Consider the following 22,668-nt stretch of genomic DNA (forward strand, 5'->3'; position numbering starts at 1 on the left):
AACAAACTGTGCCCAAACTGTAACACACAAGTGCCTTTCAGAGCTATCGTGGTCATATGATTTACACTAATCACAAATTTATTTGACAGTTTCTAATTGGCAAGACAAATGGTAACAGTTAAAGTAACTCGTCAAGTCTTTAGTAGAAAATAATGGAAATATTCACAAATGCAACACTATTTTAGAAAATTTGTTTACATTTGGGGCCAATTTATTTATTTATTTTTCCACAGGAGTTTATAGCCTCAGATGTAAATCTCTAGATTTATTGGAAGTTTCAGGATTTTTTTAATTGTTAAGAACATGAAACTAAATATTATGAAAACTTTTTTTCTTTTTACTCAAAACAAAACAGTCTTGTTTTACAACGTTTTAAACAACAAAATATATAAACAACCACCACAAAAAAATTGTGCAACCAGTTTCAAAAAGTCTGTTTCAACGGTCCGAAACATGAATTAACCTTTGACCAGACTTTGAGACGTTTGTTACATCTGGGACTGTTTACAAGCATGTGTGTGTGTGCTAGCTTGCCCAAATCTCTTGTGCCCACCGCTCATTCTGTAAAAACCATTTGTGAGCAGACCCACGGTCCAGTTGAAACAGTTGCTCTTGGCTTTGATTGACAGCTGTGTAGCGGATGCTCAATTTGGGGTTTGGTATGAGAGCCGCAGAGAGGAGACGACAACCAGCCGCCAAGTACACACTCTCCGTTACATCCTTGACACCAGCATGCCTAAACCAAACAACTTACATACTCACAAATCATGACCAAACAACATTCAAGCACTTACAAGTGGGGTTGGGAATCAAAAATCGATTCCAATTCTGTAATCAGATACTTTAGGCAAGGAATCAGATACTTGGCATAAAATTACAATTTAGATTCTGCTTATTGATTTATGTGGGCACGTTTTAATTCTATTCTAAACCATTCAGAAGGACGCAAAAGAGAACTCAATTCCGCAATCATGCGCTGTTATGCGAAAGAGAACTCAATTCAGCAATCATGCGCTGTTTTGTGAAAGAGAACTCAATTCAGCAATCATGCGCTGTTTTCTGTGCACACACATCTGAAGCTCTTGAATAACTTTTGTATTTAACTATTTTTGATTTATAAAGTAAAGACTATGCAGTGTTATTTTACATTTGATTTCAATTTCTGTACCTGAATACTAGACCTACCTGAAAAACAGTGTTAATTTTTTTTTGTGCTATTGCTAATGTTTATTTATTCTTATTTTATTACTGACTATTTACTTGTCTTTAATAATATTTGAAATTTATATTAGCTGGGCTAGTTGTTTCTCTGAGGTATTTTTGTTAAAACTATAGGCAAAAGTTCCTGTGTGTTCTGTGTTCTACAGTGTTCAGTAGGCTGCTAAGAAATTTTGTACGAAAAAAATATTTAGCAAAAAGACACTTCATATATGCTTGATATCTAAATGTTTGACTTAATTTGTTTTTACCTTATTAGAATCGAAACTGGGAATCGATAAGCAGAATCGGAATCGCAATTGCTAAAACTCAAACAATAACCAACCCTACTTAAAAGCAAAAAAAATCTGTAGTTTTGCCTTTGAACTTTTAAGATGTTGCTATCTCTCTCACACACACACACAAACATACCGTCTAAGTGTAATGAGAAGTGACTGGGAGGATCCAGCAGGGGCCAGTAGGTTGGTATTAATAAAGGTAATGAACATCTCAAAGGCCAGCGTCATCTCGATTTCAGTGAGGCTACACGGTAGAAACAGACTGTCTCTTTCGCACACCACTGCAGTGTAAAACCCTGCTGACCGAGCACCTGGAACACATAAACAAACATTATACAGGATATGCAGTGCATCCGTGACATGCTAAGCACTGTGGTATTTAAAAGTGGGTGGGCTTCTAAACATCAAATGCTAGACCCCCAAACAAGTGAATCTTTAAGGCCCCGATATACTTCAAGCAAAATCGAAGAATTAACTGGTGTGACATCATATCAAACAAATGGGTTAGGATGATCGCTATCAGTATACCACTGCAAAGGTATTTTGAACTACTTTTTACCCCTAAACGAAGAACGGAAAAAAACTTCGCTGCGAGTATATCGAGGCCTTTAAAAACTTAAAGGCCGTGTTGCAGGGTTAATTTTTCAACGAATTTGTGCAATTTGCTTGTTGGTAATAAACATTTAAACTTATCCATTGTATTTTATGTTGTTGGGTATCACAAAACGGAATATAATACGAAAAAGTAGGTACTCTTACAGCGGTTTGCAACGATTCTCCTTTCCCCCACAATGCATTGCATTACGTCACCTTGGGGAGAGAATTTACCAAAGCCCGCCTTGAGAGCATTGAGAGTGACTAGAGAGACGAGTAGTAGACGAGAGTATTCAGATAGCGCAGATTATAGATAAATACATAGATATAGATAGATAGACTAGATATATAGATAGACAGACAGATAGATAGATATAGATAGATAGGCTAGTATAGAGAGAGATAGGCAGACAGCCAGATAGCATAACGTTAGCATAGATAGGCAAGGCAAGGCAAGGCAAGGCAAGTTTATTTATATAGCACTTTTCATACACAGTGGCAATTCAAAGTGCTTTACATAGAAGAAATTAAAATAATAAAAAGAAATAAGAATAATTAAAACAGTTTAGAAAAATAAAAAATAAAATACAGTACAGTACAAACAGTCGGACGAACATTGGCACAGTGCTCATTCATTAAATGCATAGCTAAACAGATGTGTTTTGAGTCTGGATTTGAAAGTCACTACTGTAGGAGCACATCTGATCTCCTCTGGAAGCTGGTTCCAGCTGCGGCTGGCATAATAGCTAAAAGCAGACTCGCCATGCTTAGAGTGAACCCTTGGTATTTCTAGCTGATATGATCCTAGTGATCTGAGTGATCTGTTGGGTTTATATTCAGTGAGCATATCTGCAATGTATTGAGGTCCTAGGCCATTAAATGATTTATATACCAGTAATAATACTTTAAAATCAATCCTAAATTTAACTGGGAGCCAGTGTAAAGACCTGAGGACTGGTGTGATATGTTCATATTTTCTGGTTCTGCTCAGAATCCTGGCGGCAGCGTTCTGTATGAGCTGCAACTGTCTTACGGTCTTTTTGGGAAGGCCAGTGAGGAGTCCATTACAATAATCCACCCTGCTGGTGATGAAAGCATGCACAAGTTTCTCTAAGTCTTGTCTGGAAACAAAGCATCTAATTCTTGCAATATTTTTTAGATGATAGTATGCTGATTTAGTTATTGCTTTGACATGACTACTGAAACTAAGGTCTGATAGCTAGCAGCTGGATGCTGAGTGAGGCACGTCACATCTGGTCGCGGGGTGAGCTCCTCGACCAGCGACCAAAACGCACTCACTTCCCTACAGCACAAGCTTTCCAACGCAGTTTCCATGGAACGGCACCCCCCACACAAGCACCTGCCAAACACAGCGACAGACACGCGGCGGCTACGTTTGCAACAACATTTTCATCGGAGGAAGAGATAAAAGCTTAGAAACGCCCATATAGCTAGCATGATGCCTTCTATTTCTAGATGACAAAGACAAAGTTTACCAGTACTACGACACTATGACAAAGGTTACCGGTACTTATCTGAACTAACGTCATGATCACTGCCACTAGATATAAAGAAAACGTTGATTTTTCACTCTGTGCTATTCATTGACATAAAAAAAAAAAAAAAAAGTGTCGTTATTGTGCACTGCTGCTCGTAGACTAACTCCAGTGCTCATTGCTGCGTTGCTAAATGATAGCAAATCACCAGGACACTTCACCAACTCTCCACTCATTCTCCTCGGACCATGCATTTAATTGGCTTTGACGGCCATCAGTTCTTGGCAATTCCTCATTTACCCTCTCACGTCTGGCAGGTTCGAAATTATACGGCTGCGGGCCATCATACATGTTGGCTCTTGCCACCTCTTCCTCATCCCAGTCAGTCACCATAGTTCTAATACTATGCTGAAGCTACCTTTCCTCCACTTCTCCCCAACGTGACGTCATCACCGAATTGCGTAAAAAAAAAACAGTTAATACCAAAAACGTAAAAAACTGGTCATTAAGACCATTTTTGAGACATTTTAAAAATTATATACATATCTTGAGTGATTTATGTACCCATTAATCGACAGTGGTGGTTAACCTGCAACATGGGCTTTAAGTTCGGTTGAATTTGAAACATTGAGGAGTTATCTGACTCACGTTTAAAAAGGGCCCTGGCACGGCTCCAGTTGTTCTGCTTGCCCAGTTTATGGATGAGGTTCTGTAGCTGAAGAGTTTCAGGCACCATACCATGTATTAGCATGAACTCAACAATATCTGCTGCAACAGGTAATGTCTGCTTTATCACACACAAGCGCAGATGAGCACTGAACATTTCAGTGTAGTCATTTATCTGCACACCATCTGGAAATGTGAAAAAGTTTAATTGTCAGGAAAAATACTAATATATGCATTTCATTTAATTAAATTAATTAATCAGCATATTATTAATCAAATTAATTAAATGAACAATCAACTGGCAGTCCTAACCATAATAGACTAAACTACAATGAATGTCTCTTCACACACACAAATACATCATTTAATGCGTCCTTGCTGATTAAGTTAATTTCTCTGAAAATAAAATCTTGTTACTTGTATAAGTCTTGCATAAAAAGAGTATATGAAACGTTTTCATTAGCAAGAATCAATGCATTTGTTTTTACAATATTTTAAGCAGTTTTACAAAGAACAACCTTACAAACACCCTAATGAACAAGTCAAGGATTACACTATACTTTATACTCCTTTTCAATTATGAAATGTTATTATGTGCTGAATCATTAATACATAAGATACATAAATTTGTCATCAACTGCGTACAACTTGGACACTAGATGGCGCTATGGAGTTCTTTTAGTTGTGAAATAGCCTACACAAACACAATTGAGTTAATTTCAAGAGTATAACCAGTAACAGTAATGTAACATTTGAGCTATCCTTTTAAGTATCCAGTTTTAAGCAGTTTTAAGTATCCTTCTTCACCCTCTCACAACATTAGACATATTGACTACTGCTGCTGTCTTTCTTGTCAAAAGCGTTGTATTATAAATGAGCGCACTGGCAAGTGCAGATATGGCATTATGTAGACAGCTTATTTTTTTTCTTTGATTCTAATCGAGCAAAGTTTTGTTGCATCGCAGTGCACAACTGGTTTGTAGCGCAGATGTAGTTTGACGGAATTTGTGTCTCGAATTAAGGCATTTATTTAGCCTTCATTTAGCGGCCCTTTCATGTTCACATGCAAGAATGCGCTTACTTCACACACAGCTCTCTGAGCGCGCGAGAGAAATGCAGTATTTCCTCGCACTAGTTGTGAAATTACAGTCTGAAAGAAATATTTCAAATTATTATTATTTATGGCATTATAAGGGGGGAGCTAAATGGTAAAATTATGCTCATCACTCAATCGGGAGCCAAAATACAGGCCCTAAAAATATCTATACCTGGCATCGATACAATGATAAAATGTCCCTACGCAAAATATCGCAACACTATGCTGTATCTATTTTCCCCCACCCCTAATAAATACTGTTCTTTTGAACTTTCTATTCAAAGAATCCTGAATAAAATGCCATCTTTCATTTCATTTTAAAATATATTAAAAATAGAAAGAGTTTTTAAATTGTAATATTTCAAAATATTAGTATTTGTACTGTATTTAAATGCAGCATTGGTGAGCATAAGAGACTGCTTTCAAAAACATTAAGAAAAACAAAACAAAAACAAAAAAAACGTACTGAACCCAAACCTTTGAATGGCAGTATATGTATGTGTGTGTGTGTGTGTGTGTGTGTGTGTGTGTCAGTGTTTCCCACACAGACTAATTTGTGGCGGTGCGCCACAGAATCAACACCGGCCGCCACATATTGCGTTTCGTTATTATTATTTTTTTTAACACTATTTAAAACATTATATTTTTATATATATACAGTGAGGAAAATAAGTATTTGAACACCCTGCTATTTTGCAAGTTCTCTCACTTGGAAATCATGGAGGGGTCTGAAATTGTCATCGTAGGTGCATGTCCACTGTGAGAGACATAATCTAAAAAAAGAAAATCCAGAAATCACAATATATGATTTTTTAACTATTTATTTGTATGATACAGCTGCAAATAAGTATTTGAACACCTGTATATCAGCTAGAATTCTGACCCTCAAAGACCTGTTAGTCTGCCTTTAAAATGTCCACCTCCACTCCATTTATTATCCTAAATTAGATGCACCTCGTTAGCTGCATAAAGACACCTGTCCACCCCATGCAATCAGTAAGAATCCAACTACTAACATGGCCAAAACCAAAGAGCTGTCCAAAGACACTAGAGACAAAATTGTACACCTCCACAAGGCTGGAAAGGGCTACGGGGAAATTGCCAAGCAGCTTGGTGAAAAAAGGTCCACTGTTGGAGCAATCATTAGAAAATGGAAGAAGCTAAACATGACTGTCAATCTCCCTCGGACTGGGGCTCCATGCAAGATCTCACCTCGTGGGGTCTCAATGATCCTAAGAAAGGTGAGAAATCAGCCCAGAACTACACGGGAGGAGCTGGTCAATGACCTGAAAAGAGCTGGGACCACCGTTTCCAAGGTTACTGTTGGTAATACACTAAGACGTCATGGTTTGAAATCATGCATGGCACGGAAGGTTCCCCTGCTTAAACCAGCACATGTCAAGGCCCGTCTTAAGTTTGTCAATGACCATTTGGATGATCCAGAGGAGTCATGGGAGAAAGTCATGTGGTCAGATGAGACCAAAATAGAACTTTTTGGTCATAATTCCACTAAACGTGTTTGGAGGAAGAAGAATGATGAGTACCATCCCAAGAACACCATCCCTACTGTGAAGCATGGGGGTGGTAGCATCATGCTTTGGGGGTGTTTTTCTGCACATGGGACAGGGCGACTGCACTGTATTAAGGAGAGGATGACCGGGGCCATGTATTGCGAGATTTTGGGGAACAACCTCCTTCCCTCAGTTAGAGCATTGAAGATGGGTCGAGGCTGGGTCTTCCAACATGACAATGACCCGAAGCACACAGCCAGGATAACCAAGGAGTGGCTCTGTAAGAAGCATATCAAGGTTCTGGCGTGGCCTAGCCAGTCTCCAGACCTAAACCCAATAGAGAATCTTTGGAGGGAGCTCAAACTCCGTGTTTCTCAGCGACAGCCCAGAAACCTGACTGATCTAGAGAAGATCTGTGTGGAGGAGTGGGCCAAAATCCCTCCTGCAGTGTGTGCAAACCTGGTGAAAAACTACAGGAAACGTTTGACCTCTGTAATTGCAAACAAAGGCTACTGTACCAAATATTAACATTGATTTCAAATACTTATTTGCAGCTGTATCATACAAATAAATAGTTAAAAAATCATACATTGTGATTTCCGGATTTTTTTTTTTAGATTATGTCTCTCACAGTGGACGTGCACCTACGATGACAATTTCAGACCCCTCCATGATTTCTAAGTGGGAGAACTTGCAAAATAGCAGGGTGTTCAAATACTTATTTTCCTCACTGTACATACATATACACATATATATATATATATATATATATATATATATATATATATATATATAAGGGATGCAACAATACAGTTAGCCCACGGTTCAATACATACCTCGGTTTTTTAACCATGGTTTTCGGTTCGGTTCTGATGGCTTGACACATAAGAGTGTTTTTTTGTTATTCTGTGCTTAGGCAATAGGAACAGTAAGAGGTTAAATAAAAAAAAGATTTATTGCAATACTCCTTTATTTTACTTAAAAGCTAAGCAAAGTCCACTAGTTCCTAGTGTATTGTATAATATACAATTAACACTCTCACAGCTGCTGGTAGCCCATGTACAAACTGGGGAACACATAAATTCCTAAATTTTGAAAATAAACATAGGCCTACATGTTAGTAAACATAAAGGGAGTAAGTCTAGGACAACTCGAGGTATCGCACACCGGACGCGCACTTTCTCAGTTTATGGCCAGCAATATTGTTATGTTTAAGGACATTATGAAATTAAGATAATGCCTGTACTATGTTATGATTGTACTGTACAATTAAATACAATCGTTGCTAAGTCTGCAGTCTGAACACTTTACCTCAGAGCGCCCGTTAACTTAATGATTTGACAATATCACCTGAAAATCCGATAACATCAGCAATTTTCATTCAAGCAGAGATTTCTGTGAATGAATGTAAAACTAAATGTAGCCTATACTGCAGCACAGAGTGAAGTCAGTATATACATTAACGACGATTTGAGACAAATAAATGTACATTTAATGTAAAACTATGTAGATGGCGCTCTGTGGCGTGGCAGGATTTTGAACACGGTCCTGAGCCGTTGCTGGGCGCCGAAAGGCGCCGACGGTGTGTGTAGCGCTACGTACACTCATAGAGAATAATGTGTTCGAATTTAAAAGACGTGGCGCTGCGCGTCCGGTGTGCGACCCCTTTAAATTCACCATTTCAAATAAACATATTTGGGCCTTCAGACAGTGATATTGCTGGGTGATGGCGCCGCAGATGTGCAGTCATGTTGGAAGTGTTTCCGTTTGAGTAGGCTACACGTGTAAAACAATGCTTGCACACAGTTATTTTTATTGTTTACCGTTTTTTCTTCCTCGGCACTATACTCAACAGCAAAACCGAAATGTCCCCACACCACGGATTTGAAAGACGCCGGCGCTTCCTCGTACTGTAGCCTCACTTCACCGCCGCTCACCATGTTAAAGTGTGGAATGATGGTTAAGCGCCCCCTAAATTTAGAGCATAGTGATTGAATATTTACTCGCGGGGAATTTCCTTATCAGCTCGTAGACTTACAGGCACACACAAACAGTCAATTCGGAGAGAAATAAAACGCACATAAATTATTTAAACGTAAAACCGATAAAACGTAAAACGCAATTCACAAGCGCGTATTGTGATGTCGTACCGAACAGTTCAATATTATATTGAGAATTGTGGCATCCCTAATATATATATATATATATATATGTATGTATGTATATATCTCCGTGCACACCGCATCTGTCTCCACGAGATCATCCCCATTCAAAAGTTTACGAAACGTTGGTATCTCGTGAACACCTTTACACAATCACACATTAAAAAGTGCAATACAAAATATTTTATATTCTGAATACAATGTTGTCAGTGTGTAAATGTTGGAGTCCCGACCCGACCCTTAGCAAACAAGTGATTGCGCCTTCTTTAGAAAGTTAACTAGTCGCAAGTTTGCGGTAAAATGTAGTTGGGTTGTCGAGGTCAAAACACTATATAAGCCTTTGCAGTAAGTAGGCTGTTTATACTAAATTTAGTATAGGGTGTGAAATTTGTACAGCTGTGGGATTTGTATAGGGTGTGAATTTTGTATAGAAGATGTGTAGATTTTTGGTACGGCGTGTGGATTTTGTAGAGGTAAATTAATTTGAATGGGGTGTGAATTTTGTATAGGGTGTTAAATGTGTGGATTTTGGGTTTGGTGTGTGGATTTTGAGAAGGTGTGAAACATTTTTGATTAATATTTAAAATAATAAAGTTCTATGTAACGAATTATTAACAAAGGAATTATTTTGAACCACGCCCACCCCCCGGTCTGACATGGAACAACCCCCCACCCCCCACCACCACAAATTGCTTTCTAATCTGTGGGAAACACTGTGTGTGTATATCACAATGAGAGAAGATGAAAGATGAAATAACTTGCTTATCGGTTGTCTGAGTCCAGGTAAGTTGGTAAGAATCTCTAAGGTGTCTCTGTGTGATGTCTTTCCAGCTAAGAGAGTCAGGACATGTTTTCGACTTTCTATGTCAGCCTGCTCACAAGGCCACATGCTTGAGCTCACAAACCATCCATCAGCTGAAGGAAAAGAAAAACATACACTAGTAATTCCTTATTACCAGATTCAGAACAACACGCACAAAAGTTGCATATCTCCTTTTTACCTCTCAGCATTTTCAAAGCTCCCTCAATACTCCCGCTGTAAAGGAAGAGCTCTGTTGCCATAGTGACCAGTAGACAGCGAGACACCCCGTGTTCATTCCCCATAATCCCCTTCAGAGTAATGAACTCAATGTGAAGTCTGAACATCACACTGACCAGCTTCACTCCCTAAGAACATGCAAGACAAACAAACAGTTTTCAGTCAAAGGTTTACTACTATACAGCGTACTTTCACAAACAGGATACACACGCACCTTATTCCACTCTTGTGTCCTGTGGTACCTGAAGATCAGAGAGACTCCAATTCTTCCCAGGATGGTTTTGATCATTTCATTAGACGAGGCTTGCTGACACACTTACACCGAATACAGAATAAAGACATGACAATCCACCCAAAATTTGTCATAAGACATGACATTTATTTTCATGACTTTTCCCATTGTTTAAAAATCCAGTCAGAATTTATTTCAGAGACTATACTCAAAATACACAATTATTTTAAAGCATGGCCAACCTAAGACACTTTATGTAACAGAAGCTGATACAGTGTATGTATGTATGTATGTATATATATATATGAGGGGCCGTACAAGCCAAAATCCATTCTTCTACTCTCACACACATACATTCTCCTTTCACATACATACATTTCTACTCTCACACACATACATTCCTACTCTCACACACATACATTCACCTTTCACATACATACATTTCTACTCTCACACACATACATTCTCCTTTCACATATATACATTTTACTCTTATGCAAATGTATTCAAAGTATGCATTTATTATTATAAATAATAAATGTATGTAAGAAGAAAATGTATGTATGTCTGAAAAAAATATGTGTATGTATGTCTGAAAAAAATATGTGTATGTAATAGAATAATGTATGTATGTGTGAGAGAAAGTATAGTGGAAACGGAAGGCAGGTCTGGCGCAATCGGGGTCACCGGACTATGGTCAAGCGAGCTGCAGTTTGAAAATACACGGTCAAGCCAGCCGCCAAAAAAATGGTTGTGCACCTATTTAGCCGCCTTTCCACTGCACACGACAAACGACAGCCGTCAGACCGGAAGTCATTCATTTCCAATGGAGAGTCGTACGGGAGCTGCGTGGAGTTCTGATCATATGCGAACGTCGTGTGCCGTGGAAAGGCTTTACTATGATTATGGTAAATTCAGAAACTGCAGCGAGAGAACTTTTTTCATCCGACTACCTACTCAGGCTGATGTCCGCGGCCGTGCTGTCGGATGCCGTGCGGGAGATCGCGACTTGACAATGTTTAAAAGAGATTAATTTTCAGTGCACTCAATGTTTTTGTAAAGAGAGTTTACAGTTATAAAGGTAAATAGCTGTGTTAAGTGCTTGTTATAGAGTCCAGCTATTTCAACACTGTGAAACAAAAACAAATGTATTGGTGTCTTTGTTGAATTTGCAGATTGTACAGTGTGTGACAGAAATAAAAATGATATGTGCCACCAGAAAAACAGCCTCTTCTGTGTGTGCAACAGGACATAACTGTTCTCAGACCTGATTCTTTGTCTGGATTCATAAGCAGTCCGCACTACCTTTAGACATCCATATAAGGACTAAGGGAACCCTGATCATGTACACTATCAAACGTTTGGGGTCAGTAAGAGTGGCATGAAGCAAACTGGGGGCCAAGAGCCGTTGAAGCGGAGAAAATGTTAATAAGCGCACAAAACAGCGGTCTCGAGTCCCACGGAGTAGTTTTGGAAGGGTAAAAGAAGGAGCTACGATAGTGAAAGGCGAGAGGGGACCAGGCCTGGGACATTTGCGTTGCAACTTTGTTTTATGCTTTGTGTGTAACAGTCGGCCGTGACATGTTTATTTTTGTGTTATTAATCATTCCTGCCTCTTTCCCTGAGCTTGAACTTGGCTACAGTAAGATTATTTTAATCCTCTGGGGTCGACGAACGCGCAGACACGTTTTGGTAGATTTTTTCCAAATAGCAGCAAAATCGACTTAAATTACTCATTTTTCAATTAGTCATTTTCAATACATCATTCTAAACTGTAAAGGGTTTACGGTTATTTGTGTACACTTACAATAACAACCACCAGCCACCATAGTCACATGTTTACCGGGAGCCATAGTGCCTGACATCAAAGCAAATTTAAAAGTGCTGGCTAATGCTAATTGTAAATTCTCTTAAGATTATTATCAGACAACCGATCCGATAGGGCTCGATCCGAATTAAATTTTGATCGGATTGAAAGGGGTTGTTTATTCCTTTTCTAATCTGATCGAGAGAACATGTAAACACTTGATCAGATTGAAAACCTAAACTCAAAGGACTGCGCATGTGCAATGACATAGAAATAGCGCATTGACGTATGACGAGCGGAACGAGCTGCTCTTCCTGTTGAATAAAGTGTCATATATTTGAGCGTCCCGTCCGGTCCAGTAATTCTAAAATTCTCCTTTCACTCAGCGTCTGTGAAGTGGAGCAGGACAATGTCCTACCAGTCCTTGTTCTTTCGGATTGTCATCCACAGACTACTGGTTTTAGGCGCGGGGAGGGGCATTTTTACTGCGTGATAAATATAAGCAGTCTGGCACAACATACAAATAAACTGCGCAAACAACAGGAAGCTCTGTATATTTGTGCAGTGTGCGCATGTCAAAAAATCAATTCTGATTGATGCTTGTGAAATATGAACTTGCACATCATCCCGACCACTTGTTTAGCGTTCATGTAAACACTACATGTATAGTGTACATTTATTAATATGCTGAGAGTCTTATGTTTATTTGGCGGCGATTTCACATTTCTTGTTTGTATGAAGGCTAAATACAAATAAAAGGTGAAGAGATGGCAAATGGGAACATGGTTTGTGTAACATTAGCAAAACATTAGTCAGGCAAAAGGCTAATCATTTTAATTACCGTAATGTAGGGCTGGCGCGATAACTGAAATATTGTAGTACCGCGCTACTGACAAGCCAACTGCAGAGGATTGCAAGTAACCGCAGCAACCGCGATATTCACGTGTTTTCTTAACTCATAAGGCTATACCCTTATTGTTTTGAACTTTGTGCATGAATTAAATGTTAAATAAGTTACTAATGATAACAAGACTATTTATCATGGTCATTTGTACAGAGGCTTCATGGATTTGCACTTTAGCCTAAACAGACAGTGAATGAGAGAGATTGACTGACTGAGTGCGATTACCTGCGTCTGTCTTTGAGGTCAAGTCATTTATATTCGTGAAAAGGTTTCAGTGTCCAAGATAAGTGAAATATTTGTCATATCACCCTTTTAACGTTTAAGGGTTTTTACCATGAATGGCGTCAGCAGCAGCGCTGGTCAACATTCCACAGCGCGAGGAAGCCACGGGAAAAAAAAAAATCAGTGAGTCACGCATTGAATCAATGCCATTGGTCTCTATTAAGTGAAGCATCAGCTTCAGTTTTACCCATGCGATGCATTGCTGGTCAGCTGAGCCTTGAAAAGTGGAGCTCAAAGTTAAAAATAATTTACACCTTGTTTCAGTACATCTATCTTTTAATAGATCAGCGTTTTTGAATGTGTTCGTTGAATGAACGGTTTAATGACTCACTCAAAGACAGTCCGTTGCCGTAATAATGTAACTGCATGCTGACTGACAGCCTTTCAAAGCCCAGAGACGCTGTTTAGTTTCAGTTACATTGGTTACTGAAAATGTCCTCGTTTTTGTGCATGCTGACCACATTGTAACACTTACGATATATATATCGTAAGTGTTACAAGATATATATATATCAGGGTTTCCGTTGTCCGGTAATTGCCGGACATTGGCCGAAAAAAAAAATGAAATGTCCGACAAAATTAAATCTCTCCGGTCAAATTGTCCGATTAAAATTGCCTAATAATCCCGTCCCCCTAACACAATCTAAATTTGAAAATAAGCCTAAAATGTATAAAGCAAAAATACACCGACCTTTGGCTATGTTATAAAGGAACAGGCTCTACCGTTTGAAAGTTATTTAACATTATTGCATGGCTTGGTTGAATTTCAATGTGGAATGCGGTCTGTTATTTCTCGATAACAGACCGCTGCAAAGCACTAGCGGCGCCAGGATTTTGATTGTAGGTGGGCCTCCAGAAAACTGGATGGGCCAGTTAAAATAAGCCAAAAAATAAAAAAATAAATAAAAACGGGTTCCCCTTCATCTCCGTTTCAGCGCTTTTCTGGACACTGAGGACAGCGACTCAGTAGCCTACCTAAATTTAATGCGTAATTAGCATATAGGTTAAAAAAAAAAAAACTTAAAAAGGAATTTGTTGTTGCTTTTTTAATACAATTACAATTTAATTTAATTTATTGTTTAATAAAATTATAGGCCTATTATTTTTAGTTTATTAACAGCAACAACAGCTGTAAAGATGAAGTTGACGATCGCCATCTCCGTAGTGAACGCGCCTATAGAGAGAAATGCACATCATGGATAACATAATCAGAGAGTAGCCTATTTATTTTCGTTTTAAATTGTTAAAAAGACATTTCAAGCTTTCTTAAGATATATTTCATGTCTGTGAGGCCTACGCTGAGTTTCGTTAAATTAGGATGAGATGCGCTCCAGTTCACGAGCAATGCAAGTGACCGCGCGGGCGCCGTCATGATTAGGCCTATCGTCTGCTATATTTGCTTCTTATTTATTAAATCCAGGCAATTGGTTGATAAAAAAATTATTAAAATTAAGATACAATTTATACTAAACGAAATTCACTTCAAAAAAGGCTTTCTACAAAACAAAAAACTTAATTAAGTGGTCAAAATCATGTCTGACCCGCTCCATGTCTCTCGATATTGCGCATCCTATCTTACTCGTGTGGTTCACTTTTCATAATCAACATAAATTAAAAAATAACATTATAATATTTTAACAAATATGAAACTAAATGAGCTTATTTAATGGCTACAACACGTATAGTAGACATAGACTCTCTATTTGTACAAATTGCTGCACATTCATTTTATTCTGTATTTTGCACACATAAGTTGAAATGCATTTGTTTGTGCATGCATGTAAAACATATCTGCAACATTTATCAAGTTCACTGATAATTATGCGTGCATTTATTAATTATTATCTTAATGAATAATGAAACAAGGACGAAGCATATAAACTGCGTTGTTTGTTTAGAATGGATCGCAAATAGATCCGAATGAAGAAACGTACAAAACCATAGTAGAAAATGGGTCTCGAGTGTTCCTGCAGAGAGGGGGTTCTCGCTGCAGAATCGGATCAAGACGAAGCAGCGAAGTCGCCTTGCGGAGAACAAGGTTACGCGGCTTATGCGCATTGCAAGTTGTGGAGAGAGACTGGGAAGTTTGCTTGAGTAAAAACAATAGGCTTCAGATATTTTATGTGGGGAAGGTAGATTGGTTTGTTAAACTATGAATGTGAAACCATAGTAAAAACAATTGCCGTTGATTGACGCCAATCGGACGTTCATGTTTTTTTTCCGTCTATTTGAAAGTTAGGCTAATAAACATGTTGCATTCTATACGGCCTGATTATGTCATTTTTTAAGTTACATGGCCTGCCTCCAGTTTTCCTCAACTTGACTAATTAAGAGGCGATATTTGACCGGCATATCATCAAAATGTCCGGAAAACGAAACCTCTGCCGGTCACTTTGACTGGCACCATTTTTTTCTAGCGGAAACTCTGATATATATATATATATATATATATATATATATATATATATATATATATGAGCAACAAATAAATATAAATAAATAAATGGTGATAATACCGCATATTGCGCTACTGAGCCACTCAAAATTACCGCAAGGGAAATTTCTTCACCACGACAGCCTTATCGTGTCCGACATTGTACCACTGTGCAGTGTTAACTACAGTAAAGTTGACCGAGTAGATCTCTGAGTGAGTGGAGGCTGGGATAATTTGTATATTCATGGTTCCACGTATACTAAATGAAGCAAGGGTGTAGTTACATTCAAGCTATTTTAAAGGGGTCATATAATGCCATTTTTGTACAAGCTAATATGATTCTTTAGGGTCTAAATTAAAAGTTTGTAATATACTTTAATTAAAAATTCTCATTAGTATTGTAAGAAAACACTAATTTTACCTGGTCAAAAACAGTTCTGTTTTCAGCACGCCGTTTAAGTGCATGTGTCTTTAAATGATAATGAGCTTTGCTCTCTGTTCTGTGCGTACACCGTTTTTAATAATAACACAATAACCATAACGCGTGTTCATTATAAACGTGGGATTATGAATTATATTGAGAACGTCGTACATGGAAAACATGCCGTAATGTACCCTTAGTGTAAACAGCCGCACTCATCGTGAAGCGTGCAGCAAGCGATTTGCAAAGATTAATATAAATATTAATATAAAGGTTAATAAAACGTTACACTCACTTCTTCTTCTGGAGGTGCAGCAGGAACACAAATAGTTGGTACCGATCCTTTTTTCAGGAGCAGCTTCTTAGCAAAACCAGCTTTATACTGACCTCGTTTGTAAAACAGTCTGGTGTGTGAAATGATTCGCGCAAACATGAAAGCATTGACGTTGATTGTGGGGAATATTCCCTTCGAAAACAAAACTCAGCCACTGCGTCTTCAGCGGTTCGGATTTAGGAACATCAAAATGACTTCTGTCTTCCTTATTGCACCCAAGAACAGAACACCACAATCGTTTAGACGCCATTCTGCTCATAGACAGTGCTCCAGCGTATCAACAATGACCGTGCCGGTCCGCGCGGACTATGATTGACAGCTCGCTCATGGGCGAGTCTGTGTTGAAACGCTGCTGTCAATCAACAATCGTGGGAGGGGCGTCGATTTTGTGACGTCACAAAATAGAACGGCTTGATTTGAGATGGGGGAAAACATATAAGAAGATTATAAAAAAAAACACTGGATGGATTTTTATCATTTTATGATGGTTGTGTACAGGCACTGCCAACACACATTTCAGTACAATCAACTTGTAAAAGTGCATTATATGACCCCTTTAAGGCATGAAGATTTTTTTTTTTTCAGAGGAAAAAACTTTAAAATTAATGCTGTCAATTGATTGCATACTTTTTATTAATCGCAATTAAAAACAGTTTTATACGTTTTTTTAAAATATATTTTATAATGTAATAATTTCACAGTTAATCTCCGAATTGATGTAGAAACAACAAAAAGACAGTATATTTTAAATAATATTTGTTTAATGGCATCTTTTTCTGAATTAAGGCCAGTATCATTGATACTAATACAGCTACTGATGTCTTGATATATATATATATTTTTTTCATTTTAAACATTAATTATAGCTATTCAACATTACAGTGTAATTGAAAGCTATCAATTTTTTATTATTATTTATATATTATATATTTATATAATATATTTTAATCCTTACTAAAGCTACAAAAGTGATTTAGGTCAAGAGCAATGAGTAATTTTCTGTTACCTTTGTTCTTTGATTAACACTACATTTTTTTTTTAATTCACTATTTTCACAAGTAAGGTGTACCAAGGCTCGTAATTGTGACCACTTTGGTCACATATGCTCCTGAAACTTAATCTGTGCGACCTAAAAATATATTTGGGAGCATTTGTGTGAGTGCAAATAATGGTTGTGGTGCGACCTGTTTTCATTTCTCTACAAAACGTTCGCAAATTACTGCCAGTGTTGGGGAGTAACGGAATACATGTACCGGTGTTACGTATTCAGAATACAAATTATGAGTAACTGTATTCCGTTACAGTTACCATTTAAATAGTTGGTATTTAGAATACAGTTACATTGTTGAAATCAATGGATTACATAACGATACTTCTGTTTCACGAGTTTATTCACTCTCTAAATAAATTAAGGCAACTCCATGCATTTCCCAGAAGCCCCAATATGAAAACGAAAAAATGCGCGGTTTGCGTGATCAGTCACAATGGAGTCGGAAGAGGAGCAGCGGGAGCTAGAGGTAGAGATGGAGCTGGAACAACAGAGCCAGGGCAAGAATGCGTTTCTATCTTGGAAATTCAAACAGCATTTCACATTAAAGAAAGAGAAGGGAGCACGAAATATAACTGTGCAGTGCAACCTCTGCTTGCCAGCAACCAACCTCCTTTCAGCGTCCAACTCCACCTTCAACCTGAAGAAGCATCTTAAAGTAGGCCTACGGTTTTTTTTTTTTTTTTTAAATACGTGCAGTCAAAACTTGAAATATAAATTCTCAGAAAATGCATTAATACCAATAGTGAAACATCTGTATATATCCATACTCCCTTAATAAAGGAGTCCAGACATTAGAAAAATATCGGTCTACATGCGTTTTATTTTTAATATGAGGGAAATAAAACATGCGTGACACAAAAAACTTTAACTTTTAGGTGCCAATCTGTGAATTACAGTGCGCAAACCAAAAGTAATACTACTCACCGGATGAAGCAGGGTTGGCTCTCCACAGAACATAAAATATTCATTTTATTTTATTTTTCGTATTCGCATTTATAAAAAAAAAAAAAAAAACAAAAAAAAAAAAACAGTTACGGTCGTGTTCTCCGTTACGGACGTGAGCGCTCTGAAAGCGGCACTAAAAGACTGCTTTAAAACTTTCACAGAGACCTCAAACAGAAAGCACAAAGCCTTTCTTTAAAGTGAATTTCGTTTTGTATTAATTGTATCTTAATTTTAATCAGTGTTTCATCAACCAATTGCCTGGATTTAAGTAAATATAGCAGACAATAATCAGGACACGGAGGCACCAGCGCGTGAACTGGAGCTGGTCTCATAAATGAACGCCCGTTTCACACATACTCTGTTTGCAGTGCGTTTTTATTTATTTATTTTTTACCCATGTTAACAGGTTAGAGCTTTCACACTGCGGCCTGTTTATCCGTTCCAGGAGCGGTGTGTATAGATCGTTTCCGCACCGAGTGCATTTCTGCTGTGCCGCAAACGCTGAATTAAAGTGACAGCGCATGGTTTGTGGTCAAAATGAACACAGATTGAGCTGAAAATGTAGTAATTTCACCATAAATGCATTTAATTAAATAAAATGTAGTAATACTATCATAAATGTATTTAATTAAATACTGCTTTTTTTTCACAGTCATCTTTTTATTTTAAGACCGGGGTAAAGCAATGAAAACAGTTTACTTTAACAAGGCGAAATAATGAACAACACTCGTCTGATTCGTGGAGGTTGAAAAACAAGTTATTTGTGGCATGCAAGATTTAGCCTATTGTATTAAAATTTAAATGCAAAAGAAAAGGCATGAGAGTCGGCTGTTTTTGTCAATTTTAAGTTTTAATTTAAAATGTTTGCGATTTTAATAGCCTACATGTTAAATTTGTTACCACTTGCTTGCACAACTTAATCTATATAGAAGTAATGCATTGATTAATATGTTGTTTAAATTGTGTAAACTTGAATATGTCTATTAAAGAGTGAATATGTGTAGGCTACAAAGAAAATTGCACCGGTGACAAAACTTTTTTAAATAAAAGTTGCTGAAAACTTCTGGATTTGAAATACAAATATTGTGTATGTGTTTGTGGTATCAGTGGATCAGTTACGCACTCCAAACGCATCATATGTGAAAGCACTATAGCGCATGCTGCTCTCCTGTACCACATAACACCGCAACACGCAGCGCATCCGTATGAAATGTGCATTTCTCTCAGGCGCGTTCACTAGGCTACTGCGAAGATCGCGAGTCAGCATCGTCAACCTCATCTTTGTAGCCGACACTGACAAAGAAAACACTTGTTTATTAATAAACAATTAAAATATCTCCTTTCTATATTTGACATATTCATAATTATTACTTTTGCCGGTTCTTTGTGACAGCTTTTAGGTGCTTTATTGGCATACGTGTCACCACCGCATTCACCGCACCCCACAAGAAGAGGCCTGTTTATTAAGCAGGATTTGATGTCCGACACTTATAAAATGCAATTCAAAGTGGAAGTAATCCAAGTATTCAGAATACGTTACTCAGATTGAGTAACGTAACGGAATACTTTACAAATTACATTTTTGGGCATGTATTCTGTATTCTGTAACGGAATACATTTTGAAAGTATCCTTCCCAACACTGATTACTGCACAGTGTGTACCTTATGTGCGCTGATACGTGGTGGCCGGACCATCATTCTATCCAACGTTACATAACCAATCAAACTTCATCCTTACGTTCTTAACTTTAAAGCAGATTTTAGATTGGTTAATATTAGATGTCAATCACTCTCACTTCCTTTCACTGCGCTCCGTTGTCACGTGACAGGGACCTGACTACCGCACAAAATTTAAAAGGCTGATTTGATGTTTACTTGACTGACAGGACAGTTGTTTCGGTGATTGCCTAGCAACAAAAAACGCAGCGTACTGCTCGTTCTGTGTGATCGGTGCAGTGCTGTGCGCCTCGCATTTTCGAACATGAAAAACGTGTTTGGTGTGATCAGCTCCTAAGAGAGAAGATGAAACGAACGCTGACAGATTTCTTTTGTAAGCCACCACTTTTTTATTAATATTTTTTATTAATATTAATACATAGCTTATTTAGTATTATATAGCAATATATCATCATATATTGAAACTAATTTTTTCTCTGTGGCCTTTGATACCTAGTGAGATGTTGACTTTTTATGTGCTTGATTTAATTTCTTATTTTGATTGCTTTTATTGTGTGGCTATAGACCATTTCAAGGACGTAAACAATAACATTCCGTTGGAATGCTACTGCGCATGTCTGGCCCTGAAGCATTTCCGGTGGCGGCGTTTTTAAATCTCAGGTCTGTGAAAACAAGCGCGTAACTTTTACGTCTAGCGAAAAGGCAACAGTTAAAGTATTTCCAAAAACTGAAAATAAACGATGATTGGAATTACCGGACCCTTTAAATAAGACTTTGATGCGTATACTTTTTACACAGAACAACGTTTGCCTGAGTAGTCCGATTGAGTGTTTCGGCTGCTTGCGTGTACACGAGAGATGCGATAAAAGCCTATCGCAGTCTGGATACTTACAATTAATTTCTTAGCAGAAAGGTTGGGAACATTCGTTCGTAAAATGTTGATGACATCTGTCTTGTGTTTGGTGAAGATGAAGCAAGTCAAACAGCGTCAAAAACGTACTTATCATGGTTTGTCCGGGGAGGTTACGAGTGGGCATTTCACTTGCATATCTATGCAAATATTCATATTTATTTGTACAGCGCTATTCAAAATACATATCGTTTCAGAGCAGCTTTAGAGAACATGCATGTATATTACAACGCTAAATGTACGCTAGTAAACGGACTTCAGTAAAAATCGCTTTAAGTTATGCCAGTACTCATTTAATTCGTTTCCAAATGTGTGTGCTTAGTTGGGTGAAGTGTGTTGCTGTGGAACGGTGTGCGAGAGGGTTTAAATGTCCTATCTGAGCCCCTCATGTTGTCACAAATAAATAGAAGGTGAAAGCAATGTAATGCTGGCTGTCTTTTTTTTTCTAATGCATAAACCTGTATTAGTCATTTAAGAGAAATGTATACGTGAAGATTAATAATTGTAAAATTAAGAATAAAACATACAGAATACACTTTTTAGGTCCTTGAAGGGAAAATCTTATTTTATGGTTAGTATAGTCACATACAGATTTGCTAGCTGTGTGTGTATTTATGTAGTCAACATTTGAAGTGGATCAAAAAAGTTAATCAAAGTTGTCCTAAGACAAGAACGGGTATTGTTCAAAATTAATGTTAACTTTGATGAAAGGTTTTTATCCACTTCAAATGTTGACTACTGTATATATTTAAAAATACATAAACAAAAGAAACATCGTCTCACTTTTAACAGCTTTTATTTCCAGCAAATTTCTTAATGTGTAAATAAATACTTGTATGAACATAATCTGCTTCAACAACTGAGACAACAACATAAAACACATTTCAAAGACTTTTTTTGACAAACAGAAATGGAGTTATGAGTCCCTGAAAAAAGGGGGTCAATATCAATCCTCAAGGTCTCGAACACATCTGGGGGTTCATATGTGTGCAGAATTATTGATTTTGCACGTTGATTTTCTGATCATATATATTTTTTTTTCAGACACATTTTTACCAATTCCAAACCACATTAATCTTAACTACAACTCATTTTGTATTTAATAATTTATAAGTGATATAGAATTGTTCATCAAGGCTGGAAATAAAAAAAAAAACTTATATTCAGATGTGCATAATTATTAGGCATGTTTTCTTTTACAGTTAAAATAAGCCAAAAAAGAGAGGTAAAGAATACTAAAAAATGCCCCACACTTAAGAATCACAAGCTGAAGTGTAGTAAAATACATGAAGAATTAATCTTCCAGAATTTGGCATTAAGTTTTAGGAGTTCATTTTTAAAAATTAACTCCCAAAACTTACCGATGAAGATGAATTCTTCAAACAGTGGAACAAGAGGATGTGATGCTGGTCCTTCAAGAGTCAGTTCCAATCTGTCTGTCCATAAAGCCTATAAAAACAGTCTTCATGTATTTTACTACATTTCAGCTTGTGAACCCAAGTCTCTGAGATCCTGATATCTTGCTCTTCTGGAGACTCCAGGTAAGTTGCAGTTCTGAAAAAATGGTGGCGCTGGAGACTAAAGGGTTCCTGATGGTTTCACACTTAATTA

At 37.5% G+C, this 22,668-nt stretch overlaps 1 protein-coding gene across 1 annotated transcript; it reads right to left on the reverse strand.

Annotated features, from left to right (window-relative positions):
- Positions 1-503: 503 nt before the first annotated feature.
- topaz1 (testis and ovary specific TOPAZ 1) lies at positions 504-8,799 on the reverse strand (the record flags this gene model as incomplete). The annotated part of the gene is made up of 4 exons (XM_084130101.1): positions 504-736; positions 1,630-1,807; positions 4,235-4,370; positions 8,683-8,799. 4 exons carry the CDS (start codon positions 8,797-8,799, stop codon positions 526-528), a joined length of 642 nt encoding a protein of 213 aa, XP_083986227.1. The 3' UTR covers positions 504-525.
- Positions 8,800-22,668: the final 13,869 nt, after the last annotated feature.

Source organism: Abramis brama, assembly GCF_963993115.1.
Source record: "Abramis brama genome assembly, chromosome: 12".
NCBI lineage: Eukaryota > Metazoa > Chordata > Actinopteri > Cypriniformes > Leuciscidae > Abramis > Abramis brama.